Raw genomic sequence first — 15,876 nt, 5'->3', positions numbered from 1 at the left:
TGAAACTGGGACTTTTCAGTTTGGAAAAGAGACGACTAAGGGGGGATATGATAGAGGTCTATAAAATCATGACTGGTGTAGAGAAAGTAGGTATGGAAGTGTTATTTACTCCTTCTCATAACACGAGAACAAGCGATCACCAAATTAAATAAATAGGCAGCAGGTTTAAAGCAAACAAAAAAGGAAGTATTTTCTCACACAACCCACAGTCAACCAGTGGAACTCATTGCAAGAGGATATTGTGATACTGACACACTATGGCCATTCTTATGTTCTTATTTTCTTAACTCTTTAGAAGTGGTATGGCTCCAGCTGGGGATCTGTCAAGACACACAGTGTATAACTTGGCTGTTTCTGCTGTGAAATACCTGGGCTTTGCTAGGAGTTTCCATTTGGATCATAGCCCCTTTCTCTAAGAGGGGAAGTCCATATCACAGAATTTCATCTGGTTTTATGTCAAAACTGGATGTGGGGCGTGAATCAAAATTGTCCACTCTTCACATCTTTAAACCCTGGGCATGTCTTTGTCTCAACAACAGGCAGAACCCAGTCCCAGATCTGAACACTAAATCTCTGGCCAAGATTTTCCAAGGTGACTAGTGATTTTAGGCGCCCATTCTTAAAGTCTTCACCCTTTGAAGATCAGGACCTCGTAAGGTGTGCCTAGCTGGGCAGCCGAGAAGTGAGACCTCTGTTCCAATCAGTGGCACGGTATGGATCCCACGCAGGACAATGGCCGGTTCTGGGTGTTGGCATTAATGCTGCTCTCATTTCAGTAAATAGAGGGCACGTGATGTGGTGGCAGGTGTTTTGGCCGCGGCTCGTTACCCTGAGAAGGCGGTGGTGTACCTTGCTGTGGCAATGGCTCACGCCAGAGATCTACCAGAACCTTGATGCGGGCCGCTGGCCAGCAGACAGCACTCTGGGACGGTGACTTACCAGGTGGCATTTCTGCTCAAGGGCTGTGTGTGTAGCTGGATGTAGGATTCAAAGGCAGAACGGGTAGGTATACAATGGTAAGTGACTTCCAGTGCAGAAGAAGGGAATAGGTAAGGACAGGAACAGATAGCCCCAGGGGAATTGTGGGAGGCAACGGAGGACTATTGGCACCGGTGTTAAGTAGCCTGCATCCACACTGCAAAGTGGCCACAGGCCAGTGATGCTGGAACTCAGGGTGCTGCTGCACCCCTGGCTTGAAGTAGTAATAACATACACCAATACACGGTTTCCATGTTTTCCATCGTCGGCACCCCCACTATAAAAATTGTTCTAGCACCCCTGTTGCAGCCTGAATTAAAAGCAGAACCTGGCCTCCAGCTCACACGACCAGCTAGCCTAGACTTACAGCCCCAAACTCAGGTCAGAGACTTTTGTGTCTGGATGATAGGCAGGTTAGGGACAACACCTGGGTAAGAGCCTGGATTAAGTCTGCAGTGAAGACAGACTCTCAGACACTTTCTTTCCCTCCCTTTCAGATGCAAAAACTGAGGCTGCAAAGTCTCTGTCCCATGGCTATTTGCTGTGTGTGCATTTGTGTGGAAGGCCCAGAACATGTAAATACAAACCCAAGTAGAAAGGTGGCAGAGAGGCAAGTCATCTGTTTGTTTTTTTGGTAGTCAAGTTTTGTTAAAGCTTGCAACCTGTTCATGTCCAGCTCCCCCACTCTGTTTCATGTCCTTCTTTCCCTGAAGCCCGGGGTCTGGCTCTGCTTAATTATGAAAAGAGGATCTCAAAGAGCTCTCCCATGACATCTGGTGTTGCACTGGGGGAAAAAGACTTCAGGAGCAGGCTGTGTTTGCATAGACACACCTACTCTGCCTAGGTACACAGCATGCTGGAGCTGATTTGCCAAAATGATCAAATCTGGTTGGGTTTGGGCTACAAATCACTCTAGCATTTGAATGCAGGAGCATTGAAATGTCGTTATCCCGATTATCTGAGTAAACGGCAGCAGAACTGTGCTTAGCATGCCCTGATTGAGGGGGTCACCCTAAACTGAACCTCACTTACTAAGCAGGGTGGGTAGGGATGCCAAATCCTACTGAAGGTGAGAGTAGGTGGGGGTTGGTGTACTTTCCCAAGGCTGTAGAGTATGCCTAAGGAGTTCTAGATACCATTAGACCTGTCTTTTTCTAGTGTGCAATGATAGAGAAGATTAGACTTAATTCAGAGTCCTTGTTTCCAATTGGTGATCCCTAGAGCTGTCTTCACTGTTGGGCAAGTCTAGAGGCTAAGCTTTAGCCTGTGTATGGAAACAGTGAAATGCAGCACAGAAACTGCAGTAGCCATGAGGTTCCCTGCAACTTGCTGAAATCTCTGGAAGATAGGTTAAGTGGTGGAGCCTCAGCAAGTGATGTTGCAGTGGCCAGGGGAAGCTTTGGGCCAGTTGCAGAAGTGGTAGCAGTAGAGGCATTGCTCAACACACACACACCCCCGAGAGAGGGAAGCGGGAGGTGAATCCCATGAACACACCTCTGAATTTTGGGTTTTTGCTAACCAAGGACAGCCAGCTGTGAGGGGTGCAGAGAAGGGAGTGGGGAGTGATGTGTTAAAGGGATGTTCATTCATCAGGCTTTCCCACCACCATGTGGGAAACTGAGGCAAAGGATACTGCCCAAACACACGGGTTTGCTTATGGTCGCGTGCTTTGAATTTGGTTGTGGTGTTTTCCCAGATTAATGCTGGGTTCCCTTTCTGTTGTAATAAAAGTGCTCTTTTGTTATACACAGACTCAGTGCTTGCAAGGGGGAAGTGTTACCTCTGAGGTGCCGAGGGTGGTGTTATGTTTTCCCAGATCACTGGGTTGGGGCTCAAGCTGTTTCTGTTTTGTATAGTTAAGAGGAACCCCTAGACATTAAGCCTGGCCCTAGTTGCTGCTGACTTCACCGGGCAGAAGGATTACAATTAGAAAGATTTTAAAGTCTTTTAACATTGATTCTCCTTTATGTGCAGTGCCACTGTGTGCTTTACCTTATTTCCTTCCACACATGGAATCATAGGACTGGAAGGGAACTCAAGAGGTCACCTAATCCAGTCCCCTGCACTCATGGCAGGACTAAGTGTTATCTAGACAATTCCTGGCAGGTGTTTGTCTAACATGCTCTTAAAAACTCCAGTGATGGAGATTCCACAACCTCCCTAGGCAATTTATTCCTGTGTTTAACCCTGGCAGTTAGGAAGTTTTTCCTAATGTCCAACCTAAACCTCCCTTGCTGCAATTTAAGTCCATTGCTGTTTGTCCTATTCTCAGAAGTTAAGAAAAACAATTCTTCTCCCGCCTCTATGTTAGACGTCCTTGTAACAACCTTTTATGTACTTGAAAACTGGTATCATGTCCCCTCTCAGTCTTCTCTTCTCCAGACTAAACAAACCCAATTTTTTCAATCTTCCCTCATAGGTCATCTTTTCTAGACCTTTAATCATTTCTGTTGCTCTTCTCTGGACTTTCTCCAATTTGTCCACATCGTTCCTGAAATGTAGTACCCAGAACTGGACACAACATTCCAGCTGAGGCCTAATCAGCGCGGAGTAGAGCTGAAGAATTACTTCTCGTGTCTTGCTTACAGCACTCCTGCTAATACATCCCAGAAGGATGTTTGCTTTTTTTGCATCAGTGTTACACTGTTGACTCATATTTAGCTTGTGGTTCACTATGACCCCCAGATCCCTTTCTGCAGTACTCCTTCCTGGGCAGTCATTTCCCATTTTGTATGTGTACAACTCATTGTTCCTTCCTAACTGGAGGACTTTGCATTTGTTCTTATTGAATTTCATCCTATTTACTTCAGACCATTTCTCCAGATTGTCCAGATGATTTTGAATTTTAATCCTATTCTCCAAAGCACTTGCAACCCCTCCCAGCTTGGTATAGTCCACAAACTTTATAAGTGTACTCTCTCTGCCATTATCTAAATCATTGATGAAGATATTGAACAGAACCAGACCCAGAACTGATCCCTGCAAGGCCCCACTCGTTGTGCCCTTCCAGCTTGACTGTGAACCACTGATGATTACTCTCTGGGAACCGTTTTCCAACCAGTGTTGCACTCACCCTATAATAGCTCCATCTAGGTTGCATTTCCCTAGTTTGTTTATGAGAAGGTCATGTGAGACCGTATCAGAAGCTTTACTAAAGTCAAGATATACCATGTCTACTGCTTCCCCCCTATCCACAAGGCTTGTTACCCTGTCAAAGAAAGCTATCAGGTTGGTTTGACATGATTTGTTCTTGACAAATCCATGCTTAGCTGTTACTTATCACCTTATTATCTTCTAGATGTTTGCAAATTGATTGCTTAATTATTTGCTCCATTATCTTTCCGGGTACAGAAGTTAAGCTGATTGGTCTGTAATTCCCTGGGTTGTCCTTATTTCCCTTTTTATAGATGAGCACTATGTTTGCCCTTTCCCAGACTTCTGGAATCTCTCCCGTCTTCCATGACTTTTCAAAGATAATAGCTAATGGCTCAGATATCTCTTCATTCAGCTCCTTGTGTGTTCTAGGATGCATTTCATCAGGCCCTGGTAACTTGAAGACATCTAACTTTTCTAAATAATTTTTAACTTGTTCTTTCCCTATTTTAGCCTCTGATCCTACCTCATTTTCACTGGCATTCACTATGTTAGATGTCCAATCACCACCAACTTCTTGGTGAAAACCGAAACAAAAGTCATTAAAAGCACCCCTGTCATTTCCACATTTTCTGTTATTTCCTACCCCATCATTGAATAATGGGCCTACCCCGTCCTTGGCCTTCCTCTTGCTTCTAATGTATTTGTAGAATGTTTTCTTATTACCCTTTATGTCTCTAGCTAGTTTGATCTTGTTTTGTGCCTTGGCCTTTCTAATTTTATCCCTACATACTCGTGTTTTTTTTTATATCCATCCTTTGTAATTTGACTTAGTTTCTACTTTTTGTAGGACTGTTTTTTGTTTTTTAGATCATTGAAGATCTCCTGGTTAAGCCAGGGTGGTCTCTTGCCAGACTTCCTATCTTTCCAGGCAGTGGGGTAGTTTGCTCTTGTGCCCTTAATAATGTCTCTGTATAATAATAATAATTAGTTCATCTGTCCATCTCCATCCATTTTCTTATAGTGAGGCCCATAGCCATGTATCAGTACCACTTTCCTCAAAGCCCTCTTGGAAACGAGGCAGGTTGGTCGTTCAGTCAGAGCAGGCAGTTCTGCGTTCTCTTCCTATCTCTGTGTCAGGCTTCCTGCATCACCTTGGGCCAGGTGCTTAGGCCAAGATTTTTAAACCTGGGTATCTAAAGTTAGGCATCGCAGATCCAGCCAAATAAGTGGCCTGATTTTTCGGAAGTGCTGAGAGCACCCGCAGCTCAGACTCCTATCTGTGATTGTCGAACATCCAACACTATGGCCACGTGTACTGTGCAGGCACGTTAGTAATGGCTGAAAAAGCCATGCCTGCCAAATGTTGTAGCATATGTGTGTGGGGGCTGCGTGGGGTTGGAAGCCCTGGTAATAAAGCTGTCAGCATTTCTTTAACCCAATAACTGAATTCTGCCCTCATTTATACCCCTTCGACCGCACAAAGCTTGATGGGCCCTAAAGCACATACTCTATTAAAAAAAGGAGGCAGGTTTTTCTTGTAAACATTCAAATGGATCCCGTTCATAGTAAAGTCTACCTTTGGCCTGTGTGGCTTAATGGATGTCTTTCGTTTCCCCCATCAGGACTATTTGTCTTGCTTTTTATCACCTCACTCAAACTCCTGTTAAAAGGCCTGTAATTAAAGAGAAGCTCACCTGGGAATGGGTGACAGGGGATGGATCACTTGATGTTTACCTCTTCTGTTCATTCCCTCTGGGGCACCTGGCATTGGCCACTGTTGGAAGATAGGATATTGGGCTAGATGGACCATTGGTCTGACCCAGTATAGCCATTCTTATGCTCACCTGTGAGCAAACAAAGTCCTTCTGTGCTAGGAAGAAGATTGGACTCCAGAGGTGTGTGTTGCCTCTTTCACTCCTCGATTTACTGAACATTCCTAAACTTTGCTCCCCTCTTGGCCACTTTGCCTCATGTTGTCCCAGTGAATGGGGTTCAGATTGTGCTGTCTCCCATGTGGACCATTCTCTCCCAGTTTTGATGTACCCTTCGCTAGTAGAGATAGGTCTGAACAGCAATTCCCCTCTTCCCCCCCACCCCAAATAAACTTTAGGAACGTTCCGACTCAAATATGAATCTGGACCCAAGTTTTATGATTTGGGCCTCCCTCTATTCCCTAGTGGTGGCTGAACTGCTCTGAAACCTAGTTCACACTTTCTTTAATTTTGGCCCTTTATTTGCCGTGCTATGCCATGGGCCACCCGTATAAATGTACAGGTCCAGGAGCCGTGATCGCTTCTCTGCTTGGCTCAGATGCTTCTGAATTCAAATGCTCTGGAAACCTGGGAGGCTTCTTGTGTAGTCAGGGCCCAGGAAGGAAGCTTTTGCAGCTTCTGAGCCAAAGCAAAGACGTGTGTGGGGAGGTGGTGGGAGATGTTGGGAGTTTGCAAGGGTGAAACTATGGGGAAGGAGGGTTATGGTGAACTCTGCTCAGGACAAAGGCATAAGAGGGAGCTTGCAGAAGCCTGATGAAACAGGTGATACAGCATTGTAGGGAGCCTGCATACGAAGGGAATGTCAGTAGGAGATATAATCATGGGGTTCATGGGAGTGTGGTGGAAGGATGGGTCTGAACTTAGGAGGCGAAGGGGAGGGAAATGGAGCCAAAGGCTTTGCCAGGGAGGCCACAGTGAAAATGAAAGGTTTGGAGAAGATCCTGTTGAGGATTCATAAGTTCTGATACATTCTTAAGCCTAATGGAGCCTTTCAGGCTGCCCTGGAATTTGCTCCTCTCTTTCATAGGAGCAGATACTGCAATTGTGGAGGGAGCGGGACTCTCCTTAGGAGACACTTTGCAGAACTGGGCCCATGCTTGGAGCTGTCCATTTATTTATTTTTCTAGCCCCCTTTACCTCTTACCCCTTTGTTTCTCTGCTTGCATTTTCAAGCTTGAGTGTCCAGTATTGTACATGCCAAGCTCCCTCCCTTTCCTTGTTCAACAGACATCTAGAAGCCCACCTCTGCCATGAGGTATTCCAGCTCTGGTGCCCAAACCCCACAGTGTGCATGCTCTGCTTTCTGCTTGTTTTTAACATGTGCCTTCGAACACTGAGTTAGGGACCCATTGACTGGTCCCTGTGGTTCACCCACTGTACAGTGCTGCATACGCCCGTGGGGCTGTGTAATGTTACCCCTTTCGGTGATCAGCCAATGTTCCAGGCCTTGCAGGGTTGTTTCTGCTTAGAAATGAGAAATTGATGCTGTGAGTCAGGTATATTCTTGGTGTAATCTTGCTTATTTACAGAAACGTACACACAGCCCTATTTCCCTGAACACAGTAGAAACAAACGGAGGCAATTACCTTGCTCAGAAATCCCCAGGTCTGCCACTCTAGAGAGCCCTCTGCCCAAGAAGCTTCATCTTTGTGCTTCTTCTCAGGGTCATGTCCACAACTACTTCTCCTGGCTTTCTGCCTCCAACACACACAGGCTACAGCCAATATCCTAGTTCCTGAATTTGCTGCTAGGGAAACCCCTTAGTCCTACGGGGCTTACCTCTGTCCTGCCAAACAGCCTAGTGCCTTGGGCAGCTTCAGCTGTTTTTACTACATAAAGGGACTTGATCACACTTTCTTTTGAGACTGAAAGAGTGTGCTTGGCTCACACATTGGCTTTAACAAGGTCTATGGTTGTCTTTGGGTGCAAGACTCTGCAGATGGCAGCCATTAGCACCTCTCAGCATAATATTATTATTGTTTATTTGTATTATGGTAGGGCCAAGGAGCCAGCTGAGAACAAGGTCCCTCTGTGCACACTGTACAAGCACAGAGTGGTCGATAGTCCTAGTTCTGCAGGGTTTATAATCTAAGGGTATGTCTGTACTACAACCAGGAGGTGTGATTGCAGCATATGTGGACATACCCCAGCTAGCTCAAAGCCAGCTTGAGTAACAATAAAGCCCCAGTGTAAAGCTCTGCCCTATTGGGACCTAGGTACACACTCAGGAGACCAGCTGGTGCCCTGGCTTCACTGTTATTGTTACTCCAACTAGCTTTGATCAAGCTAGTTCGTGTCTGACTACGCGTGCTAATCACGCCTTCCACTTGCAGTGTAGACATATCTCAAAGGGCAATATCAATATAATAAAGAATTGAAGCCTCCATGATACTAGTGCTGGCCCAGGTGTTTGCAGCTGATGCTTCATGCAGGGTTCTGGAGAAAGTTGTAATGGGAGGATTTTGCTTGTGTGTAGACTAGATGCTGCAAGATCTGGCCATGACTGCAGTTAAAGTACTTTTACAGCAGCCTGAATTCATCTCTGCACTGGATTCATTCTTCAGATTGCTTTGTGAGACATTGTACGATATTCTCTCTATTAAAATCTGTTAGAATAAATGTAACCATCTGTGATAACAACTTAGATAATGAAGAAATGCTGTTAGAACAAAAAGGGTGATCACTTTAATGGACAAAGCTGCCCTCAGGATTGCGGGGGATGCTTTGGAGTTTGGTACTGAAAGAAACTCTCCAGTTGGGTCTGTGGGTGGAGGAGGGGAGGAAGTTGTGGGGGAATGGACTTCAGTTCTTTAGGTATGTCATGGAGGAGCCATTCTGGCTTCAGTCCTCACTATCTTGTGGCACCCGTGCAGTGGGCTAGAGGTTGATGTGATGCCAGCACTGTGGATTGCAAGGCATTTTGCTCACTTCCATTTTTATTTTGATCAGTGGTGGCTGTTCTGTTATTAGTCAAAGAATAAGGTCTTGAAAGGGAGACGTGCCAACCTCTGTATTCTGTTGTGAGAGAGAAACTTCCCCCCCATCCATGCCCTCCTATCTGCAGCGTGCTGGAGAGAGATTGATCCCGCAAACTGGTAGCAGCACCATGGAACTGCAGTGCCCTAATATGGGTCCCAGGAGTGAACCCTACGGCAGCGCTTGTCTAAAGGTGCGGCGTACAACTCTCTCATACCTGTAAGGTAATACAGGAAGAGCAGATAGCAGGTGCCATTGAAGGGGTGAAGGTGGGGTGGGGTGGGTAATGTTCTCCTTTCTTAACATCGTCCAGGGCACGAGTTTACTTTAGCCAGTATTTTCCTAACATGAGAGGTCTCAATTCCTAGCTATGGAAGGCCCCAGAGTACTGGATGCCTGCAGCTAGTGTTGACTTTGTACGTTGCACATGCTCAGCACTTCTGAAAATCAGGCCACCCCCCTGGGGATTTCCATAAGCTCTCAGTGGTGTCTGAACTTTGCTCCCACTGAAGTCAGCGGTGAGAATATTTCCATTTAGGTGCCTATGTTAATCACCCCAGTTTGTGCTTTTATTTATTTGCCTCATTTTTCAAATGATAACTCTTTTTGATCCTGATTCAGGAAACACTTAAGTATATGCTTCACTTTAGGCACACGCATAGTCCCAGTGACTTCAACTGGGACTATTCAGGTGGTTAACTTTAAGCATGTGCTTAAGGCAGGGGTAGTCAATTTTTTTTTTTTTTTGTCAAGGTCCAGATTTCTTGGGCAAGGTCTAATCAAGGTCCAGACTCCAGAGAACATAATAATAAAAAACAACACTGATGATAAAAAGTAAATAAAAAGATTTCAGGGTCCGTTCAAAAGCATCTGGCAGTCTGGATTTGGCCCCCGGTCCACCTATTGACTACCCTTGTCTTAAGGGCTTTGTTGAATCAAGGGCCTAGAGCAGTATTTCTCAACCTTTTTGATACCAGGGCCAGGCTTGCTGCCTTCCTAAACTGTGTCAGGGAGATCTCAGGACCAGCACCGGTCCACAAACCAGTTGTTGAGAAACACTGGCCTAGGGTACATCTTCACTACCTGCCGGATCGGCGGGTAGTGATCGATCAATCGGTGATTGATTTATCGCATTTCGTCTAGACACGATAAATCAATCCCCAAATCAACGCCTGTACTCCACCTTGGCAGGAGGAGTAAGCGGAGTTGATGGGGGAGCTGCCGCGGTCGACTTGCCGCCATGAGGACGGCCAGGTAAGTCGAACTAAGATACTTCGACGTCAGCTACGCGAATAGAGTAGCTGAAGTGGCGTATCTTAGTCCGAACCCCCCGCAGCAGTGTAGCCCAGGCCCTAGAGTAAATAGATGGCTGGTGAGGAATTGTGGAGGATTCCCTTGCCCCAGCGTAATAATATTCTGTAGTCTTACACGCCTAACAGATGAAGTTGAGACTTTTCCCTCCAATTTCTCTGAGGTAATTGGTATGCAGCCATGGCCAGAGGCAGGCTTTAGGGCTAGAAAGAAGAATGACTTCTGTTGTGATAAATGAGCCTACAAGTTTATCCTAACTGGGAACTCAATGGTAGAAAATACATGAAAGTTCATGAGCTGTCACAATAACCTGTAATAACAAATGTCAATGGGAAAAGGTACGAAAGGGAGATAGACTGAACTAGTCCAAACAAATAGGCTACTGATACAAGTCAAGGACTGTGTTAAGATCATGCCTGGTAAAAAAGAAATTGTGGGTTTGGAAATGAGTGAAAATAAATAAAGGAAGGGTTTGGCACCCACCACTTCCTTTGTGGGTCCTAAAAGTATGAGAAGAACAGATTGCACCTACTAGAGCAAGCTTCACCATCGTGGCTGCCACCCCCACCCTCTCCTGGGATCCCAGCCCTTCTTTCACCTAATCCGGAGGGCTATCCTGACCAGACTGAGCCAGAGAGACCCAGGTGACATCAGCATCCCTACCAGCTCCAGCAGAATCCCAATCACCAACTGGGATGATATGGGATCAGAGTTAACAGCAGCAATGACAGCAGCTCCAGCTCATCTCAACCAACTTCTCTTTGCCTCAAAAGAACAGTTATTGCCATGTTGATACCATCTGAGACTGTCAAACAAGGAGGTTTTTCCTCCTATAAACTTTCTCCAGCTAAAGGGAGAGGGAAGAAGGGATGGTGTTAAAATGGGAGCCTTATTCCATCCTTCACGTTCCAAATGTTTTAACTATTTTTTCCTTCTTTTCTTTATCTTTAATAAAAGGTTAAAAGGATGCTGAAGGGTGTGCTTGCTGTGATACTAAGCAGGCTGCCTTCTCCGCATATCCAACCCCAAACCTTGCCTAACACTGGTTAATGTTGGACAGTGACTGGGTTATGTTAACACTGTTAGACGATAGAGTGCGTCTCAATTAATACAACACCTCTTCCATCATGGTATCTCTACTGCTCCTACCTAGAAGAAAATGGTTTTTCCTATTTTGTTTAAAGCTTGTCAAAAGTTCATTCTCCTCCTCTTGGCTGCTGCTGTTCAGTTTTATTTTAAATCACTCTACTCTTCGTTCTCCTGGCTCCAAAAGCTCAGTTTTTAGTCATGTTATGGCCCACACAACTGCAGAATAAAGGAGCATGTAGAGCAGATTGGCTGAGCTGGGATCTGGACTCTAAAGGGCTACTCCCCAATACTTTTCAAAAGGCCTTCCCTTACCCCCTCCAGACTTTACAATGGTACTCCAATCCCTGGAAAGAGGCAAACAGGGTACCCGCTGCTTTATTCCTACTGCCCTCTATTGATTGACTCAATATTTTGTTAGCACCACACAGATGTCCAGTACATGACTAGGGCTGGATTTTTCTATAGAGCTTAGTTCCGATTTAGCCATCTAAATGAAATATTAATTTAGGTACCATTTAAAAATCTGGCCACTTAATTTACATGCCAGTGGTTGTTGTTTGGCACTGAGCATGTTTGAAGATCTGGGCCACAACGGTTATCCTAATATCAAGGACGTTCATCTCAAACCTATTCAAAATGCTAAGGAAATTTCTAGGCAAAAAAAAACCTGCATGGAGTTAAGATATTAAAAACCTCTGAGGGAACATTTGTCATTTTCTCAGAAAAACAGAAATGTTAGATGAAGGGTTCATGTTTAGTCCATCCACCTGGAAACAGTCAGGGCACACCCTGACCGTTGTGTAGGAGCAACACATTGCTCCATCCAAGGACGAGGACCAGATATGAACCCTGGGAAGTTAATTAAAGGACAGTAATCGTGGGAAGCTTCCTTGGCCTGGCCTCAAGGCCTGAGAATTAGGATTGTAGTAGATAGAGGCTGGAAAATAAGAATATTAATCAAAGTCATGTATTCCTTTGTTGTGTCTTTTTGCGGTGGAAGTAGGTAATGCGCAGGGGGGAGAAATATAATAAAAGGGAAGGTGGAAAGCTGACAGGCAGCAGCCCTTTTCAGCTAACCAGCTTGCTTGCTTGGATAAACCTGTGTTCTGTCTCATCATTGAACCGCCACAACTGGCGCCCAACGTGGGGCCCTCAGCACTCACCTCGCCCGGCAAGGGTTTCAGACGCGTCACTCATCCGCTTCGCGGATCCCGGTGAGTATTTTTCATTGTGGTAAGTATGGGAAGCTCCCTCTCTGCTTTGCAAGTGCAACACCGCAATGAGCTACAGTATCTGCTGCGTAAGGCTCAGCATGACTGCCCCGCTCGAGAACTCACTCTCCTGCTACAGGAGGTGAGTGCCCAGTGCCCGTGGTACCCTGAAGCCGGAACCCTTAAGCTAGCGGACTGGGAGCGGTTGGGCCAGACATTGCACAAAGAGCCTCGGGCGCCCGTGCAGGCTTTACATGCCTGGCACCTCTGCCGCGATGCGATACAGCGTGTCACCTCGGACAGGCCCTCCCTCACGAGGCTGGTGATCTCGCCACGCCCGTCGGCTCCTGCAGCCACCCCCCCTCCTACCGATGCAACACAGTGTGTCGCTTCGGAAGAACCCTCTCCCGCACCAACAGAGGGGCTGCCGATTTCGCCACCGCCGTTGGCTCCTGCAGCCATCCCTCTCCCTGCTTCGCCCCCAGTGCCTTTATTACCACCGCCTCCCTTACCTTCCCCGCCAGAGCCGGTGTGTGATTACCATCCCCCCCTGAAACCCCATGCTTCGGGGCCCCCTAGGGGGTCGTCTGCATCTGCTCAGAGGCTTTCGCTGGTGCAACAAATGGTGCACGCAGCGAAGGCTCGCTCAGATCTTACAGCAGAGGAGCTGGCTGAGCTGGTCTCGGTTTGTCCGGTGACCTGGCAGAACGATGGCCAGGGCAACCCGGTTGGAACCTGGGTCAGTTTGCCTTACTCGGTGATTAGAGAGGTAAAGAAAGCAATTCGCGAGTTCGGTCTGACTAGCACGTTTGTGCGTGGTCTCATTGAAGGGCTAGGTAGTGGATACTCCCTGATCCCTGAAGATTGGAAGGCGCTGTTGCGCATGATGCTGTCACCCAGTCAATATGTTATTTGGATTAGTGAGTATCGGCAGGAGGCGGAACGCCAGGCCCAGATTCATAGAGCGGAAGATATTATTTTTGAGCACTTGGCAGGGGAGGGACCGTTTGCTACCGTTGAGATGCAAACTCAACTCCCTCAGGCCCTCTTCCCCCTTATTTCCACCTGTGCCCAGCATGCTTTCCGGAAGGTCCCGGATTCAGGCAAGCCTACTAAAAGCTTTGTTAGTATCCGTCAGGGTGCATCAGAGTCCTTTCTGGATTTTACCAACAGATTGCAAGAGGCTATCCTCCGACAGGTGGATAACGCTGCGGCAGCTCAGGAGATCCTGTTAAAAATGGCAGTTGAAAATGCAAATGAGGATTGCCGCCGCGCTCTCCAGACGGCGCAAGCCTCTGGCATTTTAGAGCTCTCAGACATGCTACGGGCGTGCCAAAACATCGGAACCCAAGCACATAAAGCTGGAGTTCTGGCTGCCGCCCTAAAAAGAACCGGGAAAGAGGGGAAGCGTTGTTACCGCTGTGGCAAGGAGGGTCACTTCCAGCGGGAGTGCCGCTCATCAAAGGCACCCGCCCGACCCTCAAAAAAGTGCCCCAAGTGTCGGAAGGGCTATCACTGGGCTAATCAGTGTCGTAGCGGGCCGGGAAACCGCGCGGCGGGTCCCCCCCGAACCCAGGGCCAAACGGGGGTGTTTCCCACTCAGACAACCGTTCCTCTGCCTTAAAATCCATAGACTCTATGAGGGCGGCGACTGCTGGAAGTGCAGGGCTTGATTTGATCATGCAGGAGGACACTGATTTTCGGCTGCCAGGGGAGGTCTGCGCCATACCTACCCAGGTGACGGGACCTCTCCCTGCCGGCTTTGTGGGTCTCGTTCTCCCTCGCTCTCATGCTGGGAAACAGGGCTTTTTTGTCATCCCCGGGGTCATTGATGCCGATTACACCGGCATTATTAAGGTTCAGGTGTGGACTCATCTTCCACAGTCGCTCCCGCGTGGACGATCAATTGCACAATTGATTTTAGTCCCCTATCAGGTGCCAGCTGCCGAGGATCGAACTCGGGGCGGAGGCGGCTTTGGATCAACGTTGTCTCACTCGCCGTCTCACAGCGCGTCCTCTCCACTTGTTGCTCTGACAATGTCAGTCCGCCCCTCGAAACCTCAGTTAACACTTCTCTTAAATGATGTTCCTTTTACAGGGCTGGTGGACACTGGAGCTGACGTTACGGTGATTCGTGATCCAGAGTGGCCGGTTAGTTGGCCTACGGTTCCTTCTAAAGAGTTGTGGGGGATCGGGGGTAGTAAACCCGGGCGACAGAGTTTGTCTTGGGTCACAGTCTCTAAACCGGGAGGCCGTACCCTTGCTACTATCCGCCCTTTTGTGCTCCCTGTCCACCTCAATATTTGGGGCCGTGATTTACTTACAAAGCTGGACACCACCCTCGATATTAATATCTGATGGCTCAAGATCCTCCCTCACCCACATTGCCCTCCGCATTGCCCTTGGTATGGCAATCCTTAGAGCCCGTCTGGATTAACCAGTGGCCCCTCCCTCTAGAAAAGCTAAAAGCACTTCAATCGCTTGTGCAGCAGCATTTGCTGGCACAGCGCTTGGAAAGCTCTACTAGTCCCTGGAACACCCCGGTGTTCGTTATTAAGAAAAAATCTGGTGCATGGCGGCTGTTACATGACTTAAGGGAAATAAATAAATGCATCCAACCTATGGGCCCCTTGCAATATGGATTACCAAATCCAAATTTAATTCCTCAAACCGATCAGCTCTGTGTATTAGATTTAAAAGATTGTTTTTTCACCATCCCCCTTTGCCCACATGATCGCGAAAAATTCGCGTTCACGGTGCCACAATATAATAATCAGCAACCCTCTCAAAGGTATCAGTGGAAGGTCTTACCCCAGGGAATGCAAAATAGTCCAACCTTGTGTCAGCTTTTTGTGGATCGGGCCCTCACCCCTTTTCGTGCCCGGTACCCTACGCTAAAGGTCTACCATTATATGGATGACATTTTGCTTAGTGGTCCCCAGGTCACGGAACAACAGATTGAATCTTTGTCTCAAATCCTCGGCCAAAATGGCCTGTTGGTGGCACCAGAAAAAATCCAACGCTCTTATCCCTACCACTACCTCGGCCATAAGGTTTTACAAACCTATGCTGCTCCGGTTCGTCCGGCACTAACTCTACCTCAACCCCTAACCCTTGTTAAATTACAACAGATTTTGGGTCATTTAAATTGGATTCGGCCCTATTTTCGTCTCCCCACCTCAATGCTGCAGCCGTTGTTCGAGCTCCTACGTGGAGCCCGAGCACCGGGTGCAGTTATTGCCATCACTAAAGAGCACATTGCCTGCATTCGACAAATTAATGCAGCATTAAGTCAGCAGTTTGTGGACAGACCCCCTGAGGTCCGTCCCCTACGGCTGATTCTTCTTGCCACCCCTCATACGCCCACTGCGGCTCTGTTTGTACCCCGTACGAATACAGCCGTCTCTATCATAGAGTGGCTGTACCTCTCCTCCACTCCTCCT

General features: G+C 47.3%; 2 protein-coding genes across 2 annotated transcripts in view; both read left to right on the top strand.

Annotated features, from left to right (window-relative positions):
• Positions 1–15,876, top strand: part of GDPD4 (glycerophosphodiester phosphodiesterase domain containing 4) — an 87,664-nt gene that overhangs the window by 13,316 nt on the left and 58,472 nt on the right. The window lies entirely within an intron of this gene.
• Positions 11,854–14,401, top strand: LOC141989098 (endogenous retrovirus group K member 5 Gag polyprotein-like). The gene is made up of 2 exons (XM_074955381.1): positions 11,854–12,436; positions 13,264–14,401. The coding sequence occupies exons 1-2, from the start codon at positions 12,229–12,231 to the stop codon at positions 14,055–14,057; spliced, it is 1,002 nt and encodes a 333-aa protein (XP_074811482.1). The 5' UTR covers positions 11,854–12,228; the 3' UTR covers positions 14,058–14,401.

This window comes from Natator depressus, chromosome 1 (assembly GCF_965152275.1).
Source record: "Natator depressus isolate rNatDep1 chromosome 1, rNatDep2.hap1, whole genome shotgun sequence".
Lineage (NCBI taxonomy): Eukaryota > Metazoa > Chordata > Testudines > Cheloniidae > Natator > Natator depressus.
This window is presented reverse-complemented; position numbering and strand designations above follow the sequence as displayed.